This window comes from Dermacentor albipictus, unplaced genomic scaffold, assembly GCF_038994185.2.
Source record: "Dermacentor albipictus isolate Rhodes 1998 colony unplaced genomic scaffold, USDA_Dalb.pri_finalv2 scaffold_11, whole genome shotgun sequence".
In the NCBI taxonomy this organism is placed as follows: domain Eukaryota; kingdom Metazoa; phylum Arthropoda; class Arachnida; order Ixodida; family Ixodidae; genus Dermacentor; species Dermacentor albipictus.
Window position 1 is genome coordinate 9,940,729 of NW_027225565.1, and position 25,308 is coordinate 9,966,036.

The window sequence follows — 25,308 nt, forward strand, 5'->3', positions numbered from 1 at the left end:
CGCCGCGCTCTCATGCGTGCATGTTATCGGCATCGTGTTCTACGCAAGTTGTAGACGCTCATTCACACATTGAGGTACATTTAGGGTTCGTCTTTCTCTGGTGGCTTTCCTTTTCACATAATTCGCGTATGTATATCTCTCCTTTCTCTGCAGTTAGCGAAGGCTTTGCAGTTAGCCCGTGTTCGCTCCGTCTCTCTGTCGTATGCTTAGGTGGCAGCTCGAAACCGATATGTGTTTGAACTGCAGGCCGTTGATCTAAGAATACACTGATTGCACTCGGTACATTTAGACGCACGTACATTGGCTTATTGCTCTCATGATTGCGACCAATGTTGTTTTTCGTGTGGAACGTTTCGCTGGTCACAGGCGACGTGCATTTTCACGCGCCAGCCGCTTCCCCAGCTGCTTAAATGAGAAGCTCCATCAGCCGCAACAAACTTTCTGAAATCGAAGCCCGAGCAGGTCGGCGCGAAATTTTATGCGTATGAGACGTACCCGATAACCTGCTTTTTCATGTCTTGTGATGACACAACCTTAACTCATCAATGTCGCCGGTGGGCGCCGTGATCGCTGCGAACAGGGATTTTCCAGCTATCGCTTTCGAGTATGCAATCACGATTTCGCGTCTTGTCATCCGCAGCGTCGGAGGCCATCTGTTGCGCTTCGCAAGGCGAGGTTGGCCGGGTACGCGTCCTGCGCCGAGTCGCGCGAAAGCGATCGTATCCCTGAATGCAACGATATATTTTCAAGCTGGCAACGCATAAATGGGCCGACTACGCCGAGCGCGCGCCGGCCTCGCCGGGCGCTGCCACGCTGGTAGCATGTTTACATTTGGCCAGCTGTACCGGCGTTTGATTTTGCAAACTTCGGGCAGGTTCGGGTTGTCTTGGCATCCCAGCCCACGTGACTTCCTGTCAGAACCGGAACTAGCTGGCTGCCATCTGGCTGCCAGCGGGCGGCCAGCACTCCGAAAATCGAAGAGGCCCAGTCATTGAGTCAAAGCCACTCGTGCACACCAGATGTTCTGAGAAAGCACAAAAGCACCTTCACTGCCTTCTGAAACGATGATCGGTGGTGTTAAACAAAGCATAACTAAAAGTGTACTATGCAGCCCTGGATATAGCTGAATATTATACAAAGCACAACTAAATGTGTACTGCGCAGCTGCGAATCGCAAAAGCCTCCCTCAGCATGTCATGATGCCGTTTACTCACATACACGCAGAGAAAGATAGAAAGAGGCCACAAGGGGAAGATTCTTTTCGCTCTTAAAAAAATCTTGATTTTGAGGTTTTACCTGTCAAAACCACGATCTGATTGTGAGGCTTCCTGTAGTGGGGGAGTCCGAATTAATTTCGACTACCTGGGGATCTTTAACGTGCACCAAACGCACCGCACACGGGCGTTTTTGCATTTCACTCTTTTCGCCCTTAATCGTCGATTTACAAGACGACGGTCGCCATTATCGAGGGCATCGGCCACTCGGAGCGTTGGACGATAAACGATGACCGAAAGCGAATAATCAGTGCGAAATACGACCTCACCTTGGAGAGAGGGTTCAAACTTGCACAGAAACGAGCAGCTGGGCCGTCGAGTGCAGCGAACGCTGCGTTAAAGATTCGGCGTATTTTAACAGACGGTAGACAAGTATGCTAAACTATGCAGTACTCGCCCGAAGCGCGATCAAGACAGAGGGCTGCGCAGCGTCGAGCTTTGCGCAGCCGAATGACGAACGGCGAGCCCGTAAAGCGGGCGAAATGCGGTCGGCCACAGAATGTGCCACATCGGCGCTTTGCGAGTCGCAGGCGGGAAAATCTCTCTGGCGTGCGCGTGCGTGGGGGGACTCGCCGCTCATGCGGACTGCGCGCGCGCCAAGTGGTTCCGCAGACATCGGCGTTTTTACGCACCGTCCCCGTATGTCGCGCGGCCGAACGCTCGTGCCGGCTGGGATCGCAGCGCGAAAGTGCGCATATGCGCTTGACGGCACGTAGGAAAGTGCGGCCCGCTGCGCTTCGCCATGACATCTTACGAGTGGCAGCGTGGCGGCGACGAGAATCCCACGTTTCAGCCTCCTAATTAGCACGCCGGCAAGTCGCTCTGTCGCCGTGGCCGCAATTTATTTTTCCCGCTAGTTGGCACCGCCTTGCCGCCCCGGCCCCCTTGCCTCATTCCGTCTGCAGCGCGTTGTTTAATTAGAGATGGGAGATTCAAAGGGCAGTGACATTTCAGTATGATGGTTATATGCTGTGCACACATGTAAACAGTGCGTTAATTTATTTCGTAACTTTGATAACTGAGCACTTCGGAGCACTCATATGCATCCTAAAGGAACGCTTGGGCACAGGCAAAAATAAGAGCCAGCGAGTTAACAGTGTCAGTTAACATTTACCAGCTAACGAAGTCCGTTGAGTAAGTTATCCCTAATTATGGTGCCATAAACTGAGAGAGAGAGAGAGAGAGAGAGAGAGAGAGAGAGAGAGAGGCGTTCTTTAATGAAGACTGGAGCGATCTGCCTGATCGCATCGCTCAATCTGTCTACTGTAGCACCTGATTCATGTTGCTTATTAGCAATGGCTGGACCAAAGGATAGCATCACACAATGTTAGAAGAAGCTGTGCTGGCAAACACACATGAGCGCATGAAGAATGACTGAGAGGACTGCACGTCCTCAACAGAGGCCGCAGTGAAAATGTGGGCAGCTTTGGTTCGACGGACCAGGGCATCTTTAGAACAATACCGAAGCCTGGTTAGCCCCCAGTTGCAGTAACCACTTAACCTCCTTATTCAGAAAGGTATCTTAACTTGAAACCCATACTTAACTTGATCTAAATGACGCCTCTCGTTAACGCGCCCAACACACTCGTTGCGTTTACTCCGGCGGGTTCACGATAGGCGTCATTTAGATCAAGTCAAGCATGTGCTTCAAATTACGACGCCTTTCTAAATATTGGGGTTAATAATGGTGTCAGAAAGCAGAATGATTCGTCCTGCGATGGGCGCGTGAACGCAATCCAGAGCCCGTTTTCTATAGAACGCCCATTCACCAAGGGTTAAACATACATGGGTCTATAGACTGGGGAAGTTAGCGGCAGGCCTCGCAGCGGCTCGGTACCTATAGGGGGCTATACAAACCATGGACACCGGAAGCTTGCCTGAAGGCGTTGTAGCTGTTTCAGCTTCCTACACGATCTGCCGACTCCAGCCGCTTGAGGTATACGACGGAAACGAGACGGTTTTCTGAACAGCAAAAGGGGCGCCCCTGGGTAATGCCTTCCTTGAACTCTATATGCTTTCTCGAACTCTAGAACTAACTACGGTTGTCAAATGTTGTGTAACAACCTTCCAAGATTACTGAGCTTTTATGACAGAGCATGCAGGCTTCAATTTACAGGATTTATCACTGTCAGAATTTAAAACTCTATTGTTTTCACCTCTCTAGAGCACGTTTGTTAATGATTAATAATGTGTGTTATGTTCCTCTTTTATTGTCTGTGTTACCAAGTGTATATCGTTTATTTATTTCAATGCCACAGTGTGTTTTGCATTGTTATTGTGGAAATATTTCACTGTTCTTTCATATATTGTATAACTCCAATGTTTTATGGCCACTAGATAAATGTAATGTATATGGTGCTAGATGTGTTACCCCATGCAGCCATATTGTACCTAAGGGGGTGAGGTTACCTCAAGCCGCGTCCGTGCGGCTTTTTTCCCTCATCCACCTCCATTTACCACTCCTCTGCACCTGTGTGTGTGTAAATGGAAATCAATAAATCAAATCAAAATCAAATCAAATCATTAAGCAAAGCAATGCCCGATGCACGGCAGCGTTCGAACGCATACGGCCCCAATAGCGGCGGGGAGTCTAGAGTGCGCTCCTTCTCAGCGCGCATCTAGCAGAAGGATGAGTCGAAACAAAAAATTTAATTTTCGTCCATACGGTTCAGGTCATGCTTGCTTCCTTCAACCTACCTTATTCGTTCGTTTACTAGCTGACGAGCTTTGGGGCTTCCAGTCGAGCACTCCTGAGAACCGTGTAGTAAAGAAATGTCCAGCCTTAGTGGCAGTGCACTATCCTTTAGGACACTTCTAAATTAAATTCTGAAGTTTTACGTGCCGAAACCATCATACTATCATAAGGCACACCCGTAGTGGGAGACTCCGTATTAATTTCGACCACACCTGGTGTTCCTTAACGTGCCCCTAATGCACGTACAAAGGCATTCTTTCGTTTCGCCCCCATCAAAATGCGGCCACCTTGGCCGGGATTTCATCCCGCGACCTCGGGCTTAGCAGTGCTACGCCGAAGCCACTACGCCACCATGGCAAGTCAGAACACTTCTAAACGCCTAAATAACAACGTTTCTAGACTTCAAGGTTGATCAACGTTTCTGCGTGCTGAACGTGTTCTCTGCGCTATTCTTGCATTTACGCACGTGCTCATGCAACCTTTTAATTATGTGTTATGAGTCATTGCTCATTTTTTTGTTTGCCTTGTATAAGTTCTACTACTTTTCTTAAACTGTCTTATACTATGTCACGTACCTCATCAGTTGAATAAAATTATATTTATCTGATGAATCCCAATTGTAATAAGAAATATAATAATAAATCCCTTTCTTTCTCAATTTCAATATTTATTTCCCGCAACCAGTGTCCAGGAGCTTGGGACTAAAGACAGCATATTTGCCTGAAGGGGTCGCGGGCACTTGTCAACACTCGTGTGACACTGAACGAGAAATAGTCGGTGACATGCAACAGCAGCGGCATGCCATCACAATGATGTAGCCATAAGAACACTACACGTTTTTGCTAATAAGCGGCAAAATACAGAGGCAAAGACTGCGGTAACAAATATTAAAGTAATAAAGGACAAATAACACCAGAAAACCTTGCTAAGTTTGCATGCATAACAGTAAATGCATTTTCAAGCTCTTTTTAAACACTTGGGCTTTTTGACCTTTTGGACCAGGTGAACAAAAACACGGCAACTTGTTCAGGAGCCATTGCGATGACATACTGTGTTAGTTGTCACCAATACTGTGTTTTAATACGAGGAGTAAGAAAATGTGATGTTGTTAAAGTGTGAACATCTTGCTTTACAAACCATGTTAAAAGCTACAAGGTCAGAACGGATTTGTTTATAAACAGTTAACACAAGTTTAAGTTGTATAAGATCGTGAAGGGGAAGTACTTGAGCTCTAATAAAATAAGGCCAAGTGTGATCTCATTTCATTTCATTTCATTTCATTTCATTTTATTTCAGCATTCTTTTTTACAGCAGAAAAAGAACACTAGGGCAAGAACAAAAAGCTGCAAAACAGCAGCTTGACTAGGTCCGTGCCCCTCTTCTTGGCAACACGCACAGATTGATACAGACATTCAGAGTACATATATGCATATACACACGCACTCATACCAAAAAAACTTTCTGTTAATTTGTCAATAAGAGAGAGAGAGAGAGAAAGACAGAAGTGCGCACATATTCACCAATACAAAAAAAGACAAGTACATTTACAACATTTTCTTGAAACATTGTTCTTTAAACATTGTGACAACATTCATTTTTCAGAAACATGCCATTGTAATTTATACAGCCACTTATAAGGGTATAATTTAGTACAGCAACATGCTTTTGTGCAAAGGATACTCAAGAAATATAAGCAAAATACCGTTATATAAGTCATTTTAATAATTGCTCAACCGTTTGCGTCACTGGTTCCACGTAAATGCGCCGTATTCCGAAAGTTGTGCTGTCAACGTTCGCCTAGAAATATCATTTAGGGTTATATCAACATTCTGTAAGGCGTTTAGTAACTTCGGTACGCGATATTCTAATCTAGAGAAGCCATAATTTGTTCTTGAAAATGGCAGTAGCCAAGCATTCTTTTGCCTCATATTGTACGGTACATGTGTGGGGAAAGTTAATTTGCATATATCTAAGAAAAATGTGTTGTTGTATAGAAGACTGTTTTTGCACTTTAAGACAAGGTTTGTTTCGTACGAGTGTTGTACGGGAATCAGATTAAGGGAGCGAAATATTGCAGCTGTATTAGCATCGTAAGAGGCATTCACAATATTGCGAACGGCTTTTTTCTGCAGGACTAGTAGTCTCTGAAGATTCGTTTGGGAAGTGGTTCCCCATACGAGATTGCAATAATTTATATGAGGAGCAAGAAGGCTGTTGTAGATTAAAAGTTTAATTTTAGGGGGTAAAACATGTCTGAATTTGCATAGTATGCCACAAGCCCTGGCCAAAGACGTTGAGACTCGGGCGACGTGATCATCCCACAATAAATGCTCATTAAAAACTACTCCTAGAGTCCTTACCGTTTTTACAAGCTCTATCCTTTCCGCACCAAGCGTTATCAGTATGTTTCTATCAATTTTTTTCTGTGGTGGAGCAAACAGAATAGCTTTTGTTTTCGTACTATTTATTTCCAACGAGTTAGTTTTACTCCAATTAAGTAAACTACTCAGGGTGTTATTTGCCAGGTCCGAAAGGTAAGCCAGACTAGTTGACTGGAAAAACAAGCTGCTGTCGTCGGCATAAATTATGAAGTGTGTTTTTTTTTGCTTATATGAACGATGTCATTTATGTAGATGTTGAACAATGTTGGCCCAAGAACGCTGCCTTGCGGTACTCCTTGCAAAATTTTTTGCAGGGTTGATTGGTGGGATTTAATTGAGACGCACTGCTTTCTATGTCTTAAATATGACTGTATAAGTGCTAATGGAGTGCCGCGAAACCCATAATGTCGTAATTTATCAAATAAAATTAAATGATTAATCCGGTCGAACGCTTTAGAATAGTCAATAAAAACTCCTATTGTTATCTTTTTATCTTCAAAACCGTTAAGAATGAATTCTTTTTGTGACAGTAAAGCAAGCTCTGTCGACATTCCTTTTCGAAAACCAAATTGTTGCTTGGATATGATAGAATGTTTTTCGCAAAATGATGTAACCCTTTTACAGATAATTTTTTCTAATCCTTTTGAAATTACAGGTAATACTGAAACTGGTCTGTAATTTGAAAATTCGTTTTTGTTCCCCGATTTAAACAGTACAGTAACTTTGGCATGTTGCATTGCTTCGGGAAAGACTCCAGTAGATAAAGCAATATTGAATATATGAGTGAGGACAGGTGACAGAAGATCGAGCACAAATTTAATGGGTGTTATTTGCAGCCCATCAATATCACGCGCTTTGCTGTTTTTCAGGGACATGAAAACTAAGAAAACCTCTTCCGGAGACGTTGGCTCAAAAAAGGCTGAACTTTTATTGGGTAGTACACCCAAAAACTCAATTGCTGTTTTGTTGTAATTGCTTGAAGCTAGAGAAGTAAAGTAGTCATTAAAGCTGTTTGCTAGCTCTTCGCCCCTTAACGATTTGCCACCCACAGTAACTTCCAACTCATCTTCACGGTCTGGTCTTAAAAGCTTGTTAAGTTCACGCCAGACTGTTTCGCTTCTACCATTTGCTTGATTAAACCGATGTTCAGTTCGATGATCAGTTCTTGGTAGCCCATAAATACTTCAAGTTCCATGTTTCTATAAGCTATTTTACCGAAGCGTTTAGGTGCCGCCATCTTGGGCTGTTAACGCTGCTGTTTTCTGTCTTTAACGACGAAGTGTGGGTTACTACACTCGATTCGCAAGCAGGAAAATAGTTGTATTAATGCGTTCAGCGTTTCCTGACCATGTGATGTCACTTTACGTCTGATAAAACATGGAAATTATTCGTGTACCAGCCGTAGACGGCGGCGCTCATGAATCCCATATAAAGTCGTCTATAGCTTATGCAGCTTATGAAGATTACCATTTGACGTAGAACACGAAGAACAACCCAAAAACGGGTTGGAGTGCATACGGCAGGCATTACCAAAGCACGATTGATAGCTTACCACAGTCGTTGAAAAGAAAAGTATACACTCAATGCATTCTATCGGTGACAGCATATGGAGCAGAAACTTGGAGAGTGACAAAGAAGCTCGAGAACAAGTTAAGGGCCACGCAAAAAGCTATGCAACGAAGAACATTAGGCGTAACGTTAAGAGACAGGGAGAGAGCGATGTGGATCAGAGAGCAAACGGAGATAGCCCATATTTTAGTTTGCATTAATATAAAAAGAATGAAGCTGGGCAAGCCAAGTAACGCGTAGGGCAGATAAACGGTAGACTATTACAGTTACAGAATGGGTGCCAAAAGAAGGGAAGAGAAGTCGAGGACGGCAGTAAATTAGGTGGGGTGATGAAATTAGGAAATTTGCAGGCTGGGAAGTTGAAATCAGCTAGTGCAAGAGAGGGATAATTGGTGATCGCTGGGAGAGTCCTTCGTCCTACAGGCATAAAAAGATGATGATGATGATGATGACGCAATAAGTCAGTACTGCAAACAGAACTGCATAAGAGCGTGAACTGAAGTCGCATGGGCAGGTAATCCTTGTATTTGTGCAAGTGACCTAAGGATTTCGAGATGAATGAATGTAGGGTCGCCACATGTGCATTCTAGCTAAAATTCCCATGAAAAACAACTCCCTAGGAACTTCTGCGGTGAAACCTGCTCTAAACCGCTGTCTTCGTATTGCAGGTTGAAGAACGTGTGATTTTTTTTTTCTTTGCTAGAAAAACAAGATACTTAAGAATGTTTTGTTTGTAGATGGTTGGAGCCAGACGTTGCATTCTCTTTCCAAGCTGTCACTGTTTCCTCAAAAGAAAAATATGTTTGTGCCCTCTGCATTTTGATTAGCTTGCTGTGTTAAAGGAATATTATTGAAATCCTTTAATTCAAGCAGAAACAAGATGGGTCCTATCCGTATGTCTGGAGACAAAGAACGCAAAGGACACATGGTGAAAGCATTCGAGTCCCAGAGAGGCAAAGTACATTCACGGGACATAATCGCAGCCCAGCCGCAGCGTATGTTCGCGAAAACGGAATTACGACACGTTGACCACATTCATGAGCAGATCGGGCGGCTTCGTCGGCGCGGTAATTCCCGTTGATTATGCAAAGTCCTGGAAGCCATTGAAAGATTATCTCGTGTCCCTTGTCATGGCTACGATGATACATGCGTCGAATTTCTCAGGCCAGTTGTTTATTGGGTCAGTGGCGCATTGGGCTTTGTATGCACTGAACGGCTGCCTTGGAGTCACTAAAAACTGTCCATTGTTGTAGTGGTTCCTGATTAATGAAATCAAGTGCAGCGCGGAGTGCCGCAAGTTCAGCACCCATCGATGCGGACAATCGTGAAGTTTTTCATTTTATTTCTTCAGATTTTGCCGGGATGATGACCGCAGCAACTGAGATGTTGAGTTTTACCGAACCATCTGTGTATACATGTTGCCGGAATCTGTGTACGATGTGAATGTGTTCTAAAGTTGCTTGTCTCAAGGCTTGCAACGGCGCTCGAGCTTTCTTTCTGATTCCTGGAATTGTCACTTGCACTTGCGGCTGGTGCAGACACCACAATGGGTTTGATAATCGTGTAGCAGGCGTAAATTCTGATGGCAAGTAGAACTGATGTTTTACAACACATTTGGAAAAAGTTAAATGTGGCCTGTTTGCTGGCAAGCAAGTAAGATGGTGTGAGGGAATACGAGTCAGGTGTCGAATGTGGGCTCTCAGGACATCTGTATCTATATATATAGACTGTCAAAGGAGTGTCTCCGGCAATGGCCACTGTCGCAATCGATGGCGTAGTTTTGGGGAGACCGAGGCAAATTCTGAGTGCTTGTGCTTGCACACTCTGAAGTTTGGGGATATTTGGAGTGCAAGTATTTTCTAGTACAGGTAAGCTGTACCGCAGGAAGCCCAAAAACAGTGCTTTATATAGTTGCAACATTGGTGGTACTGTAGCGCCCCAGGACTTCCCGCCGAGAAATGCAAGAAGGTCCACGATGGCGGCCAAACGCTTTGTCATGTACGAGACGTGAGGGTGCCAAGACAAGTCCCTATCAATGACGACGCCAAGAAAGCGCAAGAAGCGATGGACACGCCTTTCGCTGGATACGCAGCTATTTGATTGGAAGATCTTTCTTTATTTTGACTGAAGACGGACCAACGCCGTCTAGCTATACCAGTCGTGGTGTACCGCAAGGCGGAGTACTCAGCCCGACCCTGTTCAACCTGATGCTCATTGGTCACGCCAACTAGTTACCGCAAACCGTTCAGCTCTCCGTATATGCAGACGACATTTGCATATGGGCTTCAGGAGTGACACGTGTACAAGTCCGCGCACGACTTCAGAAGGCTTCAATGGCCGTGCCAACATACCTAAGAAGGCAAGGCCTGGAGTTTCCCGTGAGAAATGTGCACTCGTTGCTTTTACTCGCAAAGCGATGGCCCCGTATGCTTTGCGGATTAATGACCAAACTGTACGATACGGAACGCACCGAATATCGGGAAGCCGCGATGTGGAGCGGGAAACACTGAAAAAAAAAGGTGAGAAGTCCTCCACATCCTCGGTTTTGAAGAAACGGAAGAATAGGTGTGGTGTGGCGGCACTCACAGGACGACCCCGGCACGTACTGCCAGCGGTTCTTTTTTTTTTCCCTCGCGCAATGAACACCGCAAGCGGGTCATTGCCAGCCGTGGAATTCTAGAAATGCATTCAGATAACACGACGGGTTGACTTTCGATGAAGTAATATATACTGCACAATGCGTGCTCTTTCTAAAAGAGCAAATGATAACGAAGATCCGGAATCTCTGATAATAAAGCATTCATCGGGTCGCTTTTAACGCAGATTGAATGCCTACCTCTCGCAAGCGAAAAAAAATCATAATACAAGTATAAAAGAAAATGTAGCGGATATGCGCTTTGATAATGTGTGATAAGATGTTTGTTAGTTATCTCAGCGTGCGACCACTGTACTGTCCTTCCTTTTTTTTCTTTTTTGTCAATCAGTCTAATGTTTTCAGCGTCATTGCCAAGGTCGGTCGAACAGAAATGAACGGCCTCCGTATATCTGGCTCACTGTGCTCCTGTGCGTTCCCTTTTTATGCTGCTCACCATGAAAACGCCGTGTACTCAAGGTAGGCGCTAGTTATTTTTCACATTATTTTACTGTAACATGTGATGGTTGCTTGCATGCTAATGTGGGAAGAAAAATGTATTAAATTGTGGGTCTCAACGTCCCACAGCAACTCGCTATAGCAGGGAAAAGAACCATGCGCAAAGGTTAAGGTTACGAACAGAAGGGGGACGCTTTCCTTTTTTTTTTTTTTTCGACGTGAATGTTTACTAACACGCAACCATGCTTCAACTGACAGCTTATGATGTAGGATTGTCTTCCCAGATTGTTTTTCATGGGCGAGGGTTTCTTGATGCGCACGTTTACAGCACGATACGAGAGAATCTTTGCATCACGACCCTAGCAATGCGGTCACCACGGCTGGGCATCGAGCCGCTGATCTTGTGCTCACCAGTAGAACACCATAGCTACTGAGCCACCGCAGTGGATCGGTAATGTGTGAAAGAGGGAAAGACAGTGACCATCGAGAAGAGAAGAGAGAGTCGGCCTGTAATATAGTTCATTTCTATAATCTTTCTCTTTATTATTTGATGATTCTGCTGATACTCGGGAACCAAGTCGCTACGATGAACTCGATTATTTTCATCTTCACATTGCAGCTGTATGACTGGCGTAGCGGATGGTCAGAGTGTTGTGTCATGTCGCTCATACTTGCAAGGAACCATTTTTTGGCAGCGGCACTCCCTCCCTTGTGTGCCGATAATGCAACATGCGTCCGAATGAGTACTTGTGTGAGAGAGAGTTTCCAGTTGCCATACATAGCGCGGAATTACTAGGAACGTAACTTTGGACCACCCTTTCAATTTTTTGATATATATAATACCGTGCGAGTGTCGACCGAGGAGCCGATCAGCGCAGTATGACGGAGCGCATCGGCGAAACGGTCGAGAGCACGCGCAAGCGTGCAAAGCAGAAGCCCAGTGCGTGTGTTCTCGGATAGCTAGGCTCTTCCGCTGAGCGGAATCGCCCCCTTGCGCTTACTGCTCACTACTGCTGCCCTTTAATTTTTTAAGGACGTCTTGCACATACGCACTGCAAATAAATAAATGAATAAACAAACGCACATATGTATGTGCGTTTGTATGTATAGTAACACAAGTATATATATATATATATATATATATATATATATATATATATATATATGTTTTATGTATGTATAGTAATATCTTAAGCAGCCAACGAACAATGACAGCGTAGGAGAAATTATCTGTAGTTCTTACTTAAATTAATAAAATGATAAATACATGAACATGAAAGTGAATTATAAAACAATTGGCCGCAATTGGCATTCGAACCCACGTCTTCGCAACTCGGTTGCCGCGTCACGGTATTGTGTCTTTCCGAGCGTGAAAGAAGCCCCCGAATACACGCAAGATTGCCGCGCGACTGGCCGATCGAGGTACTTTGCGTGTATTCGCGGGCTAATCTCACGCACGGAAAAACACTGTATCTGGAGTTTTTCATGTTGCTCTACAATTTCTTCTGTGACACTTTTCGTCTAATTATAATATTTGAGAAGTTGAATAATTAAGTATGACTAATTACGTAGTTAGGCGGAATGCAAAAAAATACTCTGGGTATCTTCAAGCGATGGCAAACAACATTACCTTTGTTCTGTCCAGATTTTTAAATCTAGGTGCATGATAGTTGGGACACCCTGTATATACGAATTATAGTATTACAAGAAGCCAACGAAGACATGAATGATACGATATGCGACTGAAAAAATTTGCCCTTCGGTTACCCTCTCTCTCTCTCTCTCTCTCTCTCTCTCTCTCTCTATATATATATATATATATATATATATATATATATATATATATATATATATATATATATATATATATATATATATATATATATATATATATATATATATATATATATATATACACACACACTTCTACGCCAGCTATAAGTACCCTTGAATTGCAAAACTTTCCACCTATGCCATACGACACCACGTTGCGGAAATATTCCTGAAACCTGGGAAAAATAACTACATTTTACCTCCTGTCTACCTTGCAGTTTAATTATAATGGAGAATATCTGCGTAGTTGTGTGTGTGTGTGCTAGCGCGCACGCGCAGAGACTCCTGTTACACGACATAGGGAAATGCCGGCGACGCCGCATTGGTGGCGGTGAAAAATGCTACGCACGCTTGTTAAAAGCCACAGCTATCTATGTGGTGACCGAAGTAACGATGCTAATTATCACCCAATATTAATGACATGCATATCTTGCAGACTTCTCGAACATATCATTGCATCCAACATGACACTGCATTTAGAAAGCAACGGTTTCCTTTACTCAAAACGGCATGGGTTAGGAAGGGGATATCAGGTGAGACACAACTAGTAGCGGTTATTTTGGCAAAGGGGAGCGCAGAAGTGTTGCGGAAAAAAACGAGAGATAGACAGGAAAGACGCTTACTCGCAACTGGCCAGCAGCTTACTATTCTAATATTTCTGTTTATTAATGAACTACTTCTGGGAATAGACGAAAGTCTTCAAATAGACTGTCTGTTCCTCGACTTTACTAAAGTCTTCGATCGCGCTCCACATTGTCGTCTAATAGCAAAACTATCTTCTTTGCGCCTTGATTTCTTCATTATATCTTGGATAACAAACTTCTTATCCTTTCGTAAACAGTTCACTTCAGTTCGTAGTTATTCATTTTCCCTTAATCATGTGTCATATGGCATTCCCCAAGATGGTGTAATCAGCCCATTATTGTTTCTCATCTATACCGATGACTTACCATTAAACAAAACCCCGACAATCAGATTTTTTCCCGACGACTGCGCTATTTATCGTGAAATCCGCTTTGGTAACGGCCCTATAGCTCTCCAGGAAGATTTTGACCACAATTACCGCCTGGTGTTCATCGTGGCAAATGTCCCTTAACTCTGATATATGCCTATGAATGACATTTCGCCGCAAACGATCCAATTCTTTATATAGGTATCCACTTAAGAAGAGACCAGTCACTCTCGCGTCATCGTATAAATACCTAAGCGTTCTTTTTTTTTTACCTAATCTCTCATGGGCAACCCACACACAAAAATATCGCCGCTGAAGCTAACCGCGCATTAGGTTATTTAAAGCGCAACGTCGAAGGCCTACGCAGCTTGACTCGGCAACTCGAATATCAAACATTTGTTCGCCTTCAACTTGAATACGCATCTTTCATTTGGTCACCTCATCATGAATACTTCATTCATTCCCTTGAATGCGTACAAAATCGTGCCGCTCATTTTACTGCACGAGATTACAGCCGGAATTGCAGCATAAGTAACATTAAGCCATTTGTCCCTCCCGTCCTTAGGATCTCGCAGAACAATAACACTTATCGGCCTCTTTCATAAACTTAGTTATAGCCATCATCCATTTACCCTACCTCTTACACAGCTGATTCGCACATGGTAGCAATTGCATAATCACCTCAGTTTCATATGTCTTTCGTGAAAAACCACCGCGTTCTACTCATCACCCTTGCTGCGTGCAATCATCTATTGGAATGGTATTCCGGACGACAATGTTCACATCTCTGACACCGTTACCATCAAAGAAAAAAATATGCAGCATTTGTTCCGAAATGTTTCTATTTCGTTACATTTGCCAGTTTATTGTTTTACTAAATTGCATTACAAAATAGAGTTTTACTATTATATAACGATTTTCAAATAACACTGTTTAGACTGCTTCTGTTCGCAACCAAATTTGTAACCCCCCCTCGCAAAATACTCCAGTTGAAGCCCGCGAGGTACCTGAATAAAATAAATACGGCGTACACCGCCCACAGCAGTAGCGCTCAGTCTTTGCTTATAAACTCAGGGAATGTTGTTCGTTAAGGGCACTCATAGTTTCCGGTGGAGCGCTAACACTATTTTTATCAATGAAACATTGAATTGATTCAGCAGCATATCGGAAGCTTACAATGTATCTAGCAATTTCCCATGGTTCAATCGTGCGCACTTGCACATTCAGAATACGTATGCCAGTGCTACGTACCATCGTTTGTTACTCATGAAGCTATGAAAGCGAGAGCTTCACTTTTGCTGAACTGGCCCTGAGGTTTCTAATAAGCTGGGCGCTACTGTGCATCACGGCAGGTTGGAATGTTGCTCATGACGCAATTTTCATTCGTTGGTACTTTATCGTACATATATACACTTATCGTACATGAGGCGACGATGCCGTTGGAAAGCGGCCACAACGAAGCCACGGCGTTCAGCAAGGTTATATAAAAGCTTGTCGCCAGCCGTGACGAGCTTCAAAAGATCAATGCCGAGCTTGAGGACGTGATTCCCGTCGATGATCTTGAGAGAGAGTACGAGTCTGCAGCGCATTATGACGAACAGACGCTTGAGACCCTGACACGCGTTCGGAGCGTCGGAAGCACGGTGCAGACTCCTCCCTCGACAACGCTCAATACGCCACCTGCCCCAACGACAGTTGCGTCACAGAGCTTCAGACCTGGTCTGCCTTCGCTGACCATCAAGCCTTTCCATGGGGACATGTGTCAATGGACGTCGTTTTGGGAGCAATTCAACGGCGCGGTTCACGCGAATACAACTCTGCGCGCGACTGATAAATTCCATTACCTCCGCAACTACCTGGTAGGGGAAGCAGTAGCTGCCATTGCTGGACTGCTAACGACTGAGGCGTGTTGTGAGAGTGCCATCCAGCTGCTAAAGCAGAGGTTCGGGGACAGGAGCCACATTGTACAGGACCATTTCAGAACGCTCCACGAACTGCAGCCCGTGACGTCTCCATCGGATACGAGGGAGTTGCGCAGGCTGTACGGCGGAGTCCAGCTGAATGTGCGCAGCCTGAACGTCCTAGAAGTTCCAACTAGCAGTTTTGCGACGATGCTCTACGACATTCTGCTTCAATCCCTGCCACAAGAAATCGTCGTGGCGTTCCACCACCATAGCCTTCTCCAGGATGACGCACAAAGCACGGCACCCTCTGCATCAGGGGAGGGAACCAGAACGTCTTGCAAGAAACTCGAGCAGCTCTTGCGATATACACAGATAGAGCTCCAAACAAAAGAGCAGTGTGGCTCCATCGGTATCCTCCTTCAAAGGCAGCGGGTCCCACAGAATGTGCCATCGCCATCAGTCCTGTAAATCGGAAGAATCGAAACAAATGCGCAACGGATGTTTCTTTTGCAAATCTACAAGACATGCAACCGAGTCATGCAGCGCTACCTTGAGCATATCAGAGAAAAAGAACCGGCTGGCTCAAGCTATGCGATGCTACCGATGTGCTATAAAGGGCCACCACGCAAATGAGTGCCGGCGGAAGTTGGTGTGTGCGGCATGCAAAGGCAAGCAAGCTTCAATTATTTGAGACCCAGTTTATCGAGCGACAAGGGGCGAGAAGCCACATAACATCGTATATGATGCTACCAAGCCAATGAAGGCAGGGATTCTGCGGTCGACTGCCGTTACAAGCTGTCAACTTGACGAGGCCATTAATTTACAGACTTCTCGTTCCTGGATCGTCGGTTTCAACGAGACGTCTTGCATCAGAGGCATCTTCAATGGAGGCAGTCAACGCACGTTCATTAAGGAGGACCTGCTCGCGTGGTTGGGACTAAAACTCATTAGAGAGACATGCCTAACGGTGAACACGTTTGCGTCAGACGCTCCTTCTCGAGTGAGAAATTGCAATGTCGTCGAATTTTGTCTACGTAGTCAATATGATGACAGCGAGCACATCATTGTAGCGATAGCCATGCCAGTTATTTGCCACGACATCCCTGCCACGGCTATGGAATGTTCCTTCGCAGCCTAATTACGCGAGCAAAGTTAACGGCTGGTGGACGATCAAACTGTGCCTCGAGGATGTGGCGGGAAAGGCATTAACCTGCTCATAGGATCTGCTCAACTGTGGAACATCTTGAGCGGCGACATCAGCGACATCATGCGCAGCATGGTAGTACAAGGATAGGTCGCGGTCAAGACCACTTTCGGCAGGACTCTACAAGGTCCTGTCACGAAAACGAGCTTCATAAACGGCAGATCGGAAGTGATGATATGCATCCTGCGAGTGCAAGCTGGAGAAACTAAAGGATTAGACCAAAGCACACTGCAGTCCTTTTGGACGTTGGATGCTATGGGAATTGCGCCAAAGGAAGCAAAGCATGGGCACGCAGACACGTTGGCTGTTTTCCAACGCAAAATTGCAAAGATTGGAAAGCGGTACCAAGTAGCTGTGCCGTGTAAAGAACTGGATATTGAGCTGCTACAACTACAGCATCGCACTCAATCGTTTACGAAATCTGGTTAAGCGCATCTCGAAGCCCGAAGGATTGCTTGAGGTATACGATACAGCGATTCATCAGTACATGGTTTCCGGCCATGCTGAAGTTGTACTTGACAAGGAATCGATAGATGGCCCGGCGTACTACATGCCACACAGGGAGGTTATTCGTGAGGACTCACTCACAACCAAGCTCCGCGTGGTTTTTGATGCGTCATCTCACGCCAAAGGAGAGAGATCTCTGAACAGTTGCCTCAAAACTGTCCCGAACCTAAACCCGGACTTACTGCAGGTCCTCCTTCGCTTCAGATGGTACCTAGTGCCCATGGCAGCAGACACGTAGAAGGCGTTCCTGCAAGTGGAGATACGAAAAGAGGACCGTCACCTGTTCAGATTTCTGTGCTTTGACAAAAGTCCTGCTGTTCCTTTCAAGAAAGAAGCGGTAGAGGTTTGGCGTATCACCAGAGTACCCTTTGGATCTTCAGTAAGTTCATCCATGCTTACGGCTACTATAGAGCATCACTTAAAGACACTAGTTCATCCCGAGAAAAGGGCCGTAGCACAGCTACTTCTGAAATCCTTCTACACCGATGACCTCATATTCGGAGCGAATGACCTAGAAGCAACGGCGACTCTTTACGAGTGCACGAAAAAGCTGATGGATGATGCTGGCATGCCTTTAAGGAAATGGAGCTCAAGCTATAGGCAACTAGAAAGACTGTTCGACTCCAGTGATGCTCTTACCCCTCTAGCTTATGAGAACGCTGGACACCAAGAGAGGGTACTAGGGATGGGTTGGTCGAAAGCAACAGACGCCTTCATCTATAACCCGGAGAACATCTTTACTTTCCTGGAGAAGGCAAAGGACACTAAGCGTTCTGTCCTCCAGACAGTGTCAAGGATCGACGACCCATTAGGATTTCTCGCACAATACGTACGTAGTGCAAGGAAAAATGCTGTTTCAGCAGTTATGGGTTTCGAAGGTCGACTGGGGCGAAGATCTTCCTGATCCTATTGCGGAAAAATGGCACTACTGGAGAAACGAGTTGATCCATTTGTCGAAAGTCAACGTTCCCCGTCACCTCATGAGCGGAGTTGCAGAACCGCACGACTTTCAGTTACACGTTTTCGTCGACGCAAGCACATAAGCGTACGGAGCTTGTGCATACCTTCGTGTAGGAGATGTGAATGGGAGCGTGGCTAGCACTCTGATTGTAGCCAAGTCAAGGATATCCCCACTGAAAGCTCTGTTCTTGCCAAGACTAGAGCTAATGGGTGCGTTAACAGGAAGCAGGCTGTTAAAATATATAGCGGAAACCTGCGCAGATCTAATGCCAAGAGCGCAATGTTTTCTTTGGACTGACGCAAGCATAGTGCTTGGCTGGTTACAGCGAGCGCCTTTGACTTTAGACGTCTTTACCGAGTCACAGAAATTTTGTCTATTACTTCGGAGTGTAGCTGGCGGCTTTGTCCAGGAGATACCAATCCTGCTGATATGCTGACCCGAGGGGTTTCCTTTGACGCACTGGGTACCGAGGTAGACTGGTGGCAAGGACCAGCTTGGCTGAGTAAAGACTTGGAAAAATGACCAGCTGTGAAGCATTCACTGCCCCAAATCAACGACATCCTAAGGATAACAGCGACAAAACCAACGACGTTTCACTTTACAGGAAACACAGTGCAGTTATCCCCACTGCTAGACGCCACGAAGTTCAGTTCACTGCATAAGCTTCTCCGTGTCACAGTATGGGTGCAGCGCTTTATGTCCAACGTTATGTGCAAGATTTAAAAAAGCGGGAGTTATCTCTGCTGAAGAAATATTGTCAGCTGAGAGATATTGGATCCGGCAAGTTCAAACTGAAGCGTTTTCTGAGGAGAGGAGTTGGCTGCTGGAAAGGTAAGGCCCGCCCAGTGTTTCATGGGTAGCAAAACTACACCGATTTCTCAACGAGAACGGGCTTCTACGCGTCGGAGGAAGACTACAGAACCTCACAGAGTGCCGAGACGTGAAGCATCCATTGCTACTTCCAAGTCGAGATCGCTTCACCGAGCTGGTATTTGCGGATGCCCATCGTCGAGTCATGCATGATACACAACGTACGCGAACGATTCTGGGTCCCAATAGCACGACAAGCGGCAAAGAAAGCAATCAATCGATGCCTGCTGTGCGTCCGTTTTCGTACGAAACCCACTGTGACGCTGTACCCGCCGCTTCCAGTCTGCCGGCCGGGTCGAAAGGACGAGACCTTTCAACACTACAGGACTTGATTTTGCCTGACCACTGTATGCGAAGTCATCCGAGAGCTCCGACAGAAACATGTACATCGTACTTTTCGCAGGTGCAGTAACAAGAGCTTTGCATTTGGAACTGGTCTTGGATATGACTTCACCTGCGTTCCTGTTGGCATTCCGGCGTTTCATTGCAGGAAGGGGACTCCCAAGTGCCATGTACTCCGACAATGCCTTAACCTTTAAGAGAACGTCGTGGGAGCAACAACAAATACTGAAAGTACTACGACAAGAGGACTTCCAGGCTTACATTGCGAACCAAAGAATTCAGTGGAAGTTGATCGTGGAAGCGGCCCCATGGTGGGGAGGCTGGTGGGAACGGTTGTTCTGAACCGTAAAAAGGCACTCCGCAAAGTTTTAGGTCGAAGTTATCTGTGCGCAGGAGAACGTTCAACTGTTATTGCTGAGGTGGAAGTGGAGCTCAATTCACGGCCTCTGACGTATTCTGACAATAAGGCAGGTGAGCCTGTAGCCCTCACGCCAGCGCATTTCCTAGTGGGCCAGCAACTTACGACGTTACCAGAAGGAAACACCTGGTCAGACCTAGTAACCAGCCACGATCGCAACGACTATCAGCGACGCTTTCAACCTCGACAAGAAATGATGAATGACTGCTGGAAGCGATGTAAACATGAATATTTGCTACGACTGCCATCGGCTTATCGCTCATCCACGCATCACTCAAGAAATTGAAAGATCGGCGACATCGTAATAGTCGACATTCCTAACAGGCCCAAGTTATTCTGGCCACTAGCCCGCATTCAAGAGGTGTACCCAGGGACCGACGCATTTTTGCGCACCTGTTTAATCCGATTACAGGGAGGCGAAGTCTTCAAGAGGTCAGTGCAGAAGCTACATCGTCTATAACTAAATGTCACCACATTTGAGGCCCCGGAGGATGTCGGAGATTAGCAGACGACGAAGAAAAAGAATGGATCGTGGGCTGCTCCCTCCGCGCACCTTTATCATGATCGTCATGATACCCTTTGGTGTTCGTCTTTCACCATTAAAAAGGCTTTGTTGGGTGTTTCGCGGCCCCGTTTTTTCCGGCGACGTGACTTAGTGGCCGGCGTTCCGTAACACGTGAATCAACAGTTATGTTTCGAGAAAAGTTATTTTTTTATGCTTTCGGTAACACTATATGAAAGCACTAGATACCCTTTCATGGAGGGTTAGTGTAAAAATACTAGTTCAGCCTTGGCCTGCCTGAATCTTGTTGGTTGAAGCAACTTAAAGGGACACTAAAGCGAAACAATAAATCAGTTTAGACTAATGAATCATTGTTTGAGAACCCTGCAGGCAGTCAATTAAAAAAAAATTCTTTGATTATTAGATGAGAAAACGAAGGTCCAAGTATCAGTATTTGAATTTCGCGCTGAAACCCAAACGCCGGTACGGCAGCGTGACGTCAGGGATTCCAAAGTATGTTTACGCATTTGGACCGCGTTGGCTGAATCAGGTGATAGAGAAATGTGCGGAATATAACCAACACTTATATATAGCTTTCATCGATTACGAGAAAGCGTTTGATTCTGTCGAAACCTCAGCAGTCATGGAGGCATTACGGAATCAGGGTGTAGACGAGCCGTGTGTAAAAATACTGAAAGATATCTATAGCGGCTCCACAGCCACCGTAGTCCTCCATAAAGAAAGCAACAAAATCCCAATAAAGAAAGGCGTCAGGCAGGGAGATACGATCTCTCCAATGCTATTCACAGCGTGTTTACAGGAGGTATTCAGAGACCTGGAGTGGGAAGAATTGGGGATAAAAGTTAATGGAGAATACCTTAGTAACTTGCGATTCGCTGATGGTATTGCCTTGCTTAGTAACTCAGGGGACCAATTGCAATGCATGCTCACTGACCTGGAGAGGCTAAGCAGAAGAGTGGGTCTAAAAATTAATCTGCAGAAAACTAAAGTTATTTTTAACCGTCTCGGAAGAGAACAGCAATTTACAATAGGCAGCGAGGCACTGGAAGTCGTAAGGGAATACATCTACTTAGGGCAGGTAGTGACGGCGGATCAGGATCATGAGACGGAAATAATCAGGAGAATAAGAATGGCCTGGGGTACGTTTGGCAGGCATTCTCAGATCATGAACAGCAGGTTGCCATTATCGCTCAAGAGAAAAGTGTATAATAGCTGTGTCTTACCAGTACTCACCTACGGGGCAGAAACCTGGAGGCTTACGAAAAGGGTTCTACTCAAATTGAGGACGACACAACGAGCTATGGAAAGAAGAATGATAGGTGCAAGGTTAAGGGATAAGAAAAGAGCAGATTGGGTGAGGGAACAAACGCGAGTTAATGACATCTTAGTTGAAATCAAGAAAAAGAAATTGGCATGGGCAGGACATGTAATGAGGAGGGAAGATAACCGATGGTCGTTAAAGGTTACGGACTGGATCCCAAGAAAAGAAAGGGAAGCGTAGCAGGGGGCGGCAGACAGTTAGGTGGGTGGATGAGATTAAGAAGTTTGCAGGGACGGCATGGCCACAATTAGTACATGACCGGGGTAGTTGGAGAAGTATGGGAGAGGCCTTTGCCCTGCAGTGGGCGTAACCATGATGATGATGATGATGATGATGATGATGATAATGGCTGAATAAGTGTTCCCGAAACTTGGCATGTTTAATATTTGGTTCCTTTAAAACACAATGTAGTCAATCTGTACAGGTACATATAATTAATAGACCCTAGAAGATGCAATCAAAATCCAAGACGTCACAGCCCCCACTTGCGGGAACTTAAGTAGGCGTCGCCACCCGTATTTCGTTGTTGCGCTTTTTCTGGCTTACCAAACGTCTTATCGTTGTAAGGGTGATGTTTTTGGTTTTGTTGAAAGGTAATTGACTGATGCAGAAGAAATCGTTTTTCACTTTAGTGTCCCTTTAATGAACGTGGTAATGAGCACTCTCTCACGCGTTCCTCTTCCTTCACAGTGCGCCACCACGCGGCGTCGAGCTGGGTTCGCGCAAGAGAAAAGCCGTTCGGATGCCGAACCTGCAGCGCTGGGCTATGGACTCCGAGAACTCCAAGAGCACGGCGTCCGCCAGGGGCGCCTCGGTGCCGTCCTTCCGGGCGTCTAACACCGGTGAGGTTTTGCTCAGCCTGTGTATTTTCTTTCTTCTTGGATAGAGAGAGAGGGGGAAGAGAAGAAGAGTTCCCGTTATGGAGGTATGATAGACGCGTTTCCCTTATCGAGCGGTGCACCGTCACAATTACCGTAATTCACGGTGCACTACTCGATCAAGACGACGGACACTTGCTGCTTGCTTGCCTGTTTGTTCCTTTCTTCCACCATATATTCGTCAATTCATTCATTCGTACAATCTTATCATCACTGACAGCGCATTGCTAGAGCGGTATTGAAAGCTACGGAACAAAATGCAGCATGTGTCCGCATAACAGACACACACACGAATATGATCCGTATGACGCAAGCTGCCACAAGCAATTGTGGTGAGCAGAGCTGAATTTTCTTTCGCGTGGGAAGACCTTACGACGTGGAAGACGCTTAATAGAATGGTAACGAGACGTGGGTAACTGCCGGAGAGGCGAGCTTCAGCTGCTGAATTAGACTCTTACACGTGAAGTATATGAGAATAATTACCCCTTCAATGAATTTCGAACTATATCATGGCAGCGCTGCGATTTACACATGCAAAGAAGACGTAAGCTCGTCTGAATGAAGTAAAGCTTAATATGTGCGTTCATTGAATCGCAATACGCTACGCACGTGTTCTACAGAACGTACTGGCTAACACTAAGGTTGAGCGTTGGGCAAATTGGTGCTGCAAAATCGATGTTTTTTCTCAGCGCATTAGACGAAGAAGGAGGATAAAAAAGGATACAGGCAGTGAGAGACATAGAAATGAACTTTATTTTCCTGAGCGATGCTATATATGCACTTCGAACCAGAAAAACAGGAAAGAAACAACACGAATGAGCCACAAAATTGCAATCTGCAGAAGACAACCCCCCATAAATGTCACAAGCTTTTTTTGTGCCATTTCTTTTTCTTCTTCTTCGGTCGCCAGATACACTGCTATAATAACTTACAGCAATCGACACCTCTCACTGCCTGTTCCTGTGGTGATCTCAGTCAGATCTTTTGTAAATCTCAGCGAGGTCCTCATTTTACGTGAGAAATCTAGTCGAGCATCATTCAATGACGACAATACTACGATAAATGCAATTTCATTAGCTCTCAAATTCGTATGCATTATACAAACTAATAGCTAACGGCAAAGTCCCTGAGTTACACATGTCTTGGCTGGTCACCAAGAAGGTGACACTTCTTGCAACAAAGTCATGCAGAATGCACTTCACTCGCATGATTGTATTTATTTGTGGATGTATGCACTAGTTGTGAATGTATACACTAGTGGTTAATGTACGCGCATCTTGTGAATGCACACACCTCATTTAATATGATAGGGGTGTTCGAGGTAATAGAATAAATAAAAATAAATAATATAAAAAGTATCAGTTTATCTTCGGTATTCTGCGCAGACTTTTTCAATAATTTTCGCATGGCCCCTAATTATCATAATCATTGCCTTGCTGGTAACACTGAGCTCAAACTCGAACAGCGTCAATGAAATTTAGATAGCCGAGACAGCTGGCGTGGTTAGCAGCTCCCATTCGTTGGTGGTTGGTAGAAGACGCAGCATTCGCTAAGCTGTACGGATGCAGCACGTTATCCTCCAACACAAGGCTGCTTTCTCTCTGGGCCAGTATCTTGTAACGTTCTGTTTCATTTACCATTCTTCTTATCATGCGACGCGCTTAGTCGACGATTCTAGCGATAACAGCGGCGGGGTGGCGTACGAGTCATGTCATAGCTCATGACGAAGAGCCAAACGTATAAACAATGAAATAGAACATTAGAAAATGCCGTCCATGCCTAAAAACGGACACAACTTGTACAGACCTCGTTGAAATATCAGCGCTGCATAACTTACCACCGGTGCTGCAGGAGGCCGGCGCCTATTGTGGTCCATCTATTCACAATAACCAAACCCATGAAGCGAATGATAGCTGGCATAGCGCAGCAGAACACGGACACAAATAGTGTCCGTGTTTCCGTGCCCGTGCTTTGCTGCGCTCTGCCAGATACCATTCCACGATGTGGAATGGTATGATGTGGTCTTCCACAAGACCACATCATCACCCTCGTCCACGAAGCGAGCTTGTACAGAGAATTAGGTTCCCAACTGTAGAGAACAATGGCGGAATTGGCTGAGGCGTGTTCGAAACGATGCCTATCTGTTTGGGGTGACAAAAAAAGCCTTCCCACTACGTTGGACATCCTCCAAACCCACGGCCATAGCTTGCGAGCCACGCCAACTGCAGTTATCCAGCATCCGCTAGCGAATCGGAGTCCGTGAGGGAAGATAAGCGCTATCACCAACTGCGGCTTTTTTTTTTCACTGCATTGTGCGATAGAGTGGACGGGAGATAACCAACAGCCTTTCGAAACTTCGTGCGTCCTATAGCGGAGGTCGCTTCCGGTGCCACTGGTTACCTCGGGTACCGCTCACCTCCGGTTGCATTCGCATCAAATTACACAACTGGCGGATTTGTTACTGATATGTCCAATATGACCATAGAACAATACCATATGCTCGATAAACACAGTGTCGTGACTAGTGAACAGACAGCTCCTTTAGAGGCTTCATGCGCTTATTGAACTTAAGTAGAGCCTTTTTT

The 25,308-nt window shown here is 45.4% G+C and overlaps 1 protein-coding gene and 1 long non-coding RNA gene across 8 annotated transcripts in view; one reads left to right on the forward strand and one right to left on the reverse strand.

Annotated features, from left to right (window-relative positions):
* Positions 1-25,308, reverse strand: part of LOC139051324 (uncharacterized) — a 342,324-nt gene that overhangs the window by 294,148 nt on the left and 22,868 nt on the right. The window lies entirely within an intron of this gene.
* The window catches only part of LOC139051323 (LIM homeobox transcription factor 1-beta-like), a 287,776-nt gene that overhangs the window by 85,660 nt on the left and 176,808 nt on the right, over positions 1-25,308 (forward strand). For 5 of the 7 annotated variants that reach the window (XM_070528334.1, XM_070528333.1, XM_070528332.1 and 2 more), the window contains one exon: positions 22,536-22,687. In XM_070528334.1, the coding sequence (XP_070384435.1) occupies positions 22,588-22,687 (100 nt within the window). In that variant the 5' untranslated portion in view covers positions 22,536-22,587. Of the gene's footprint in view, positions 1-10,917; positions 11,032-22,535; positions 22,688-25,308 lie in introns of all 7 variants that reach the window. The other 2 variants (XM_070528330.1, XM_070528331.1) reach the window with 1 other exon arrangement.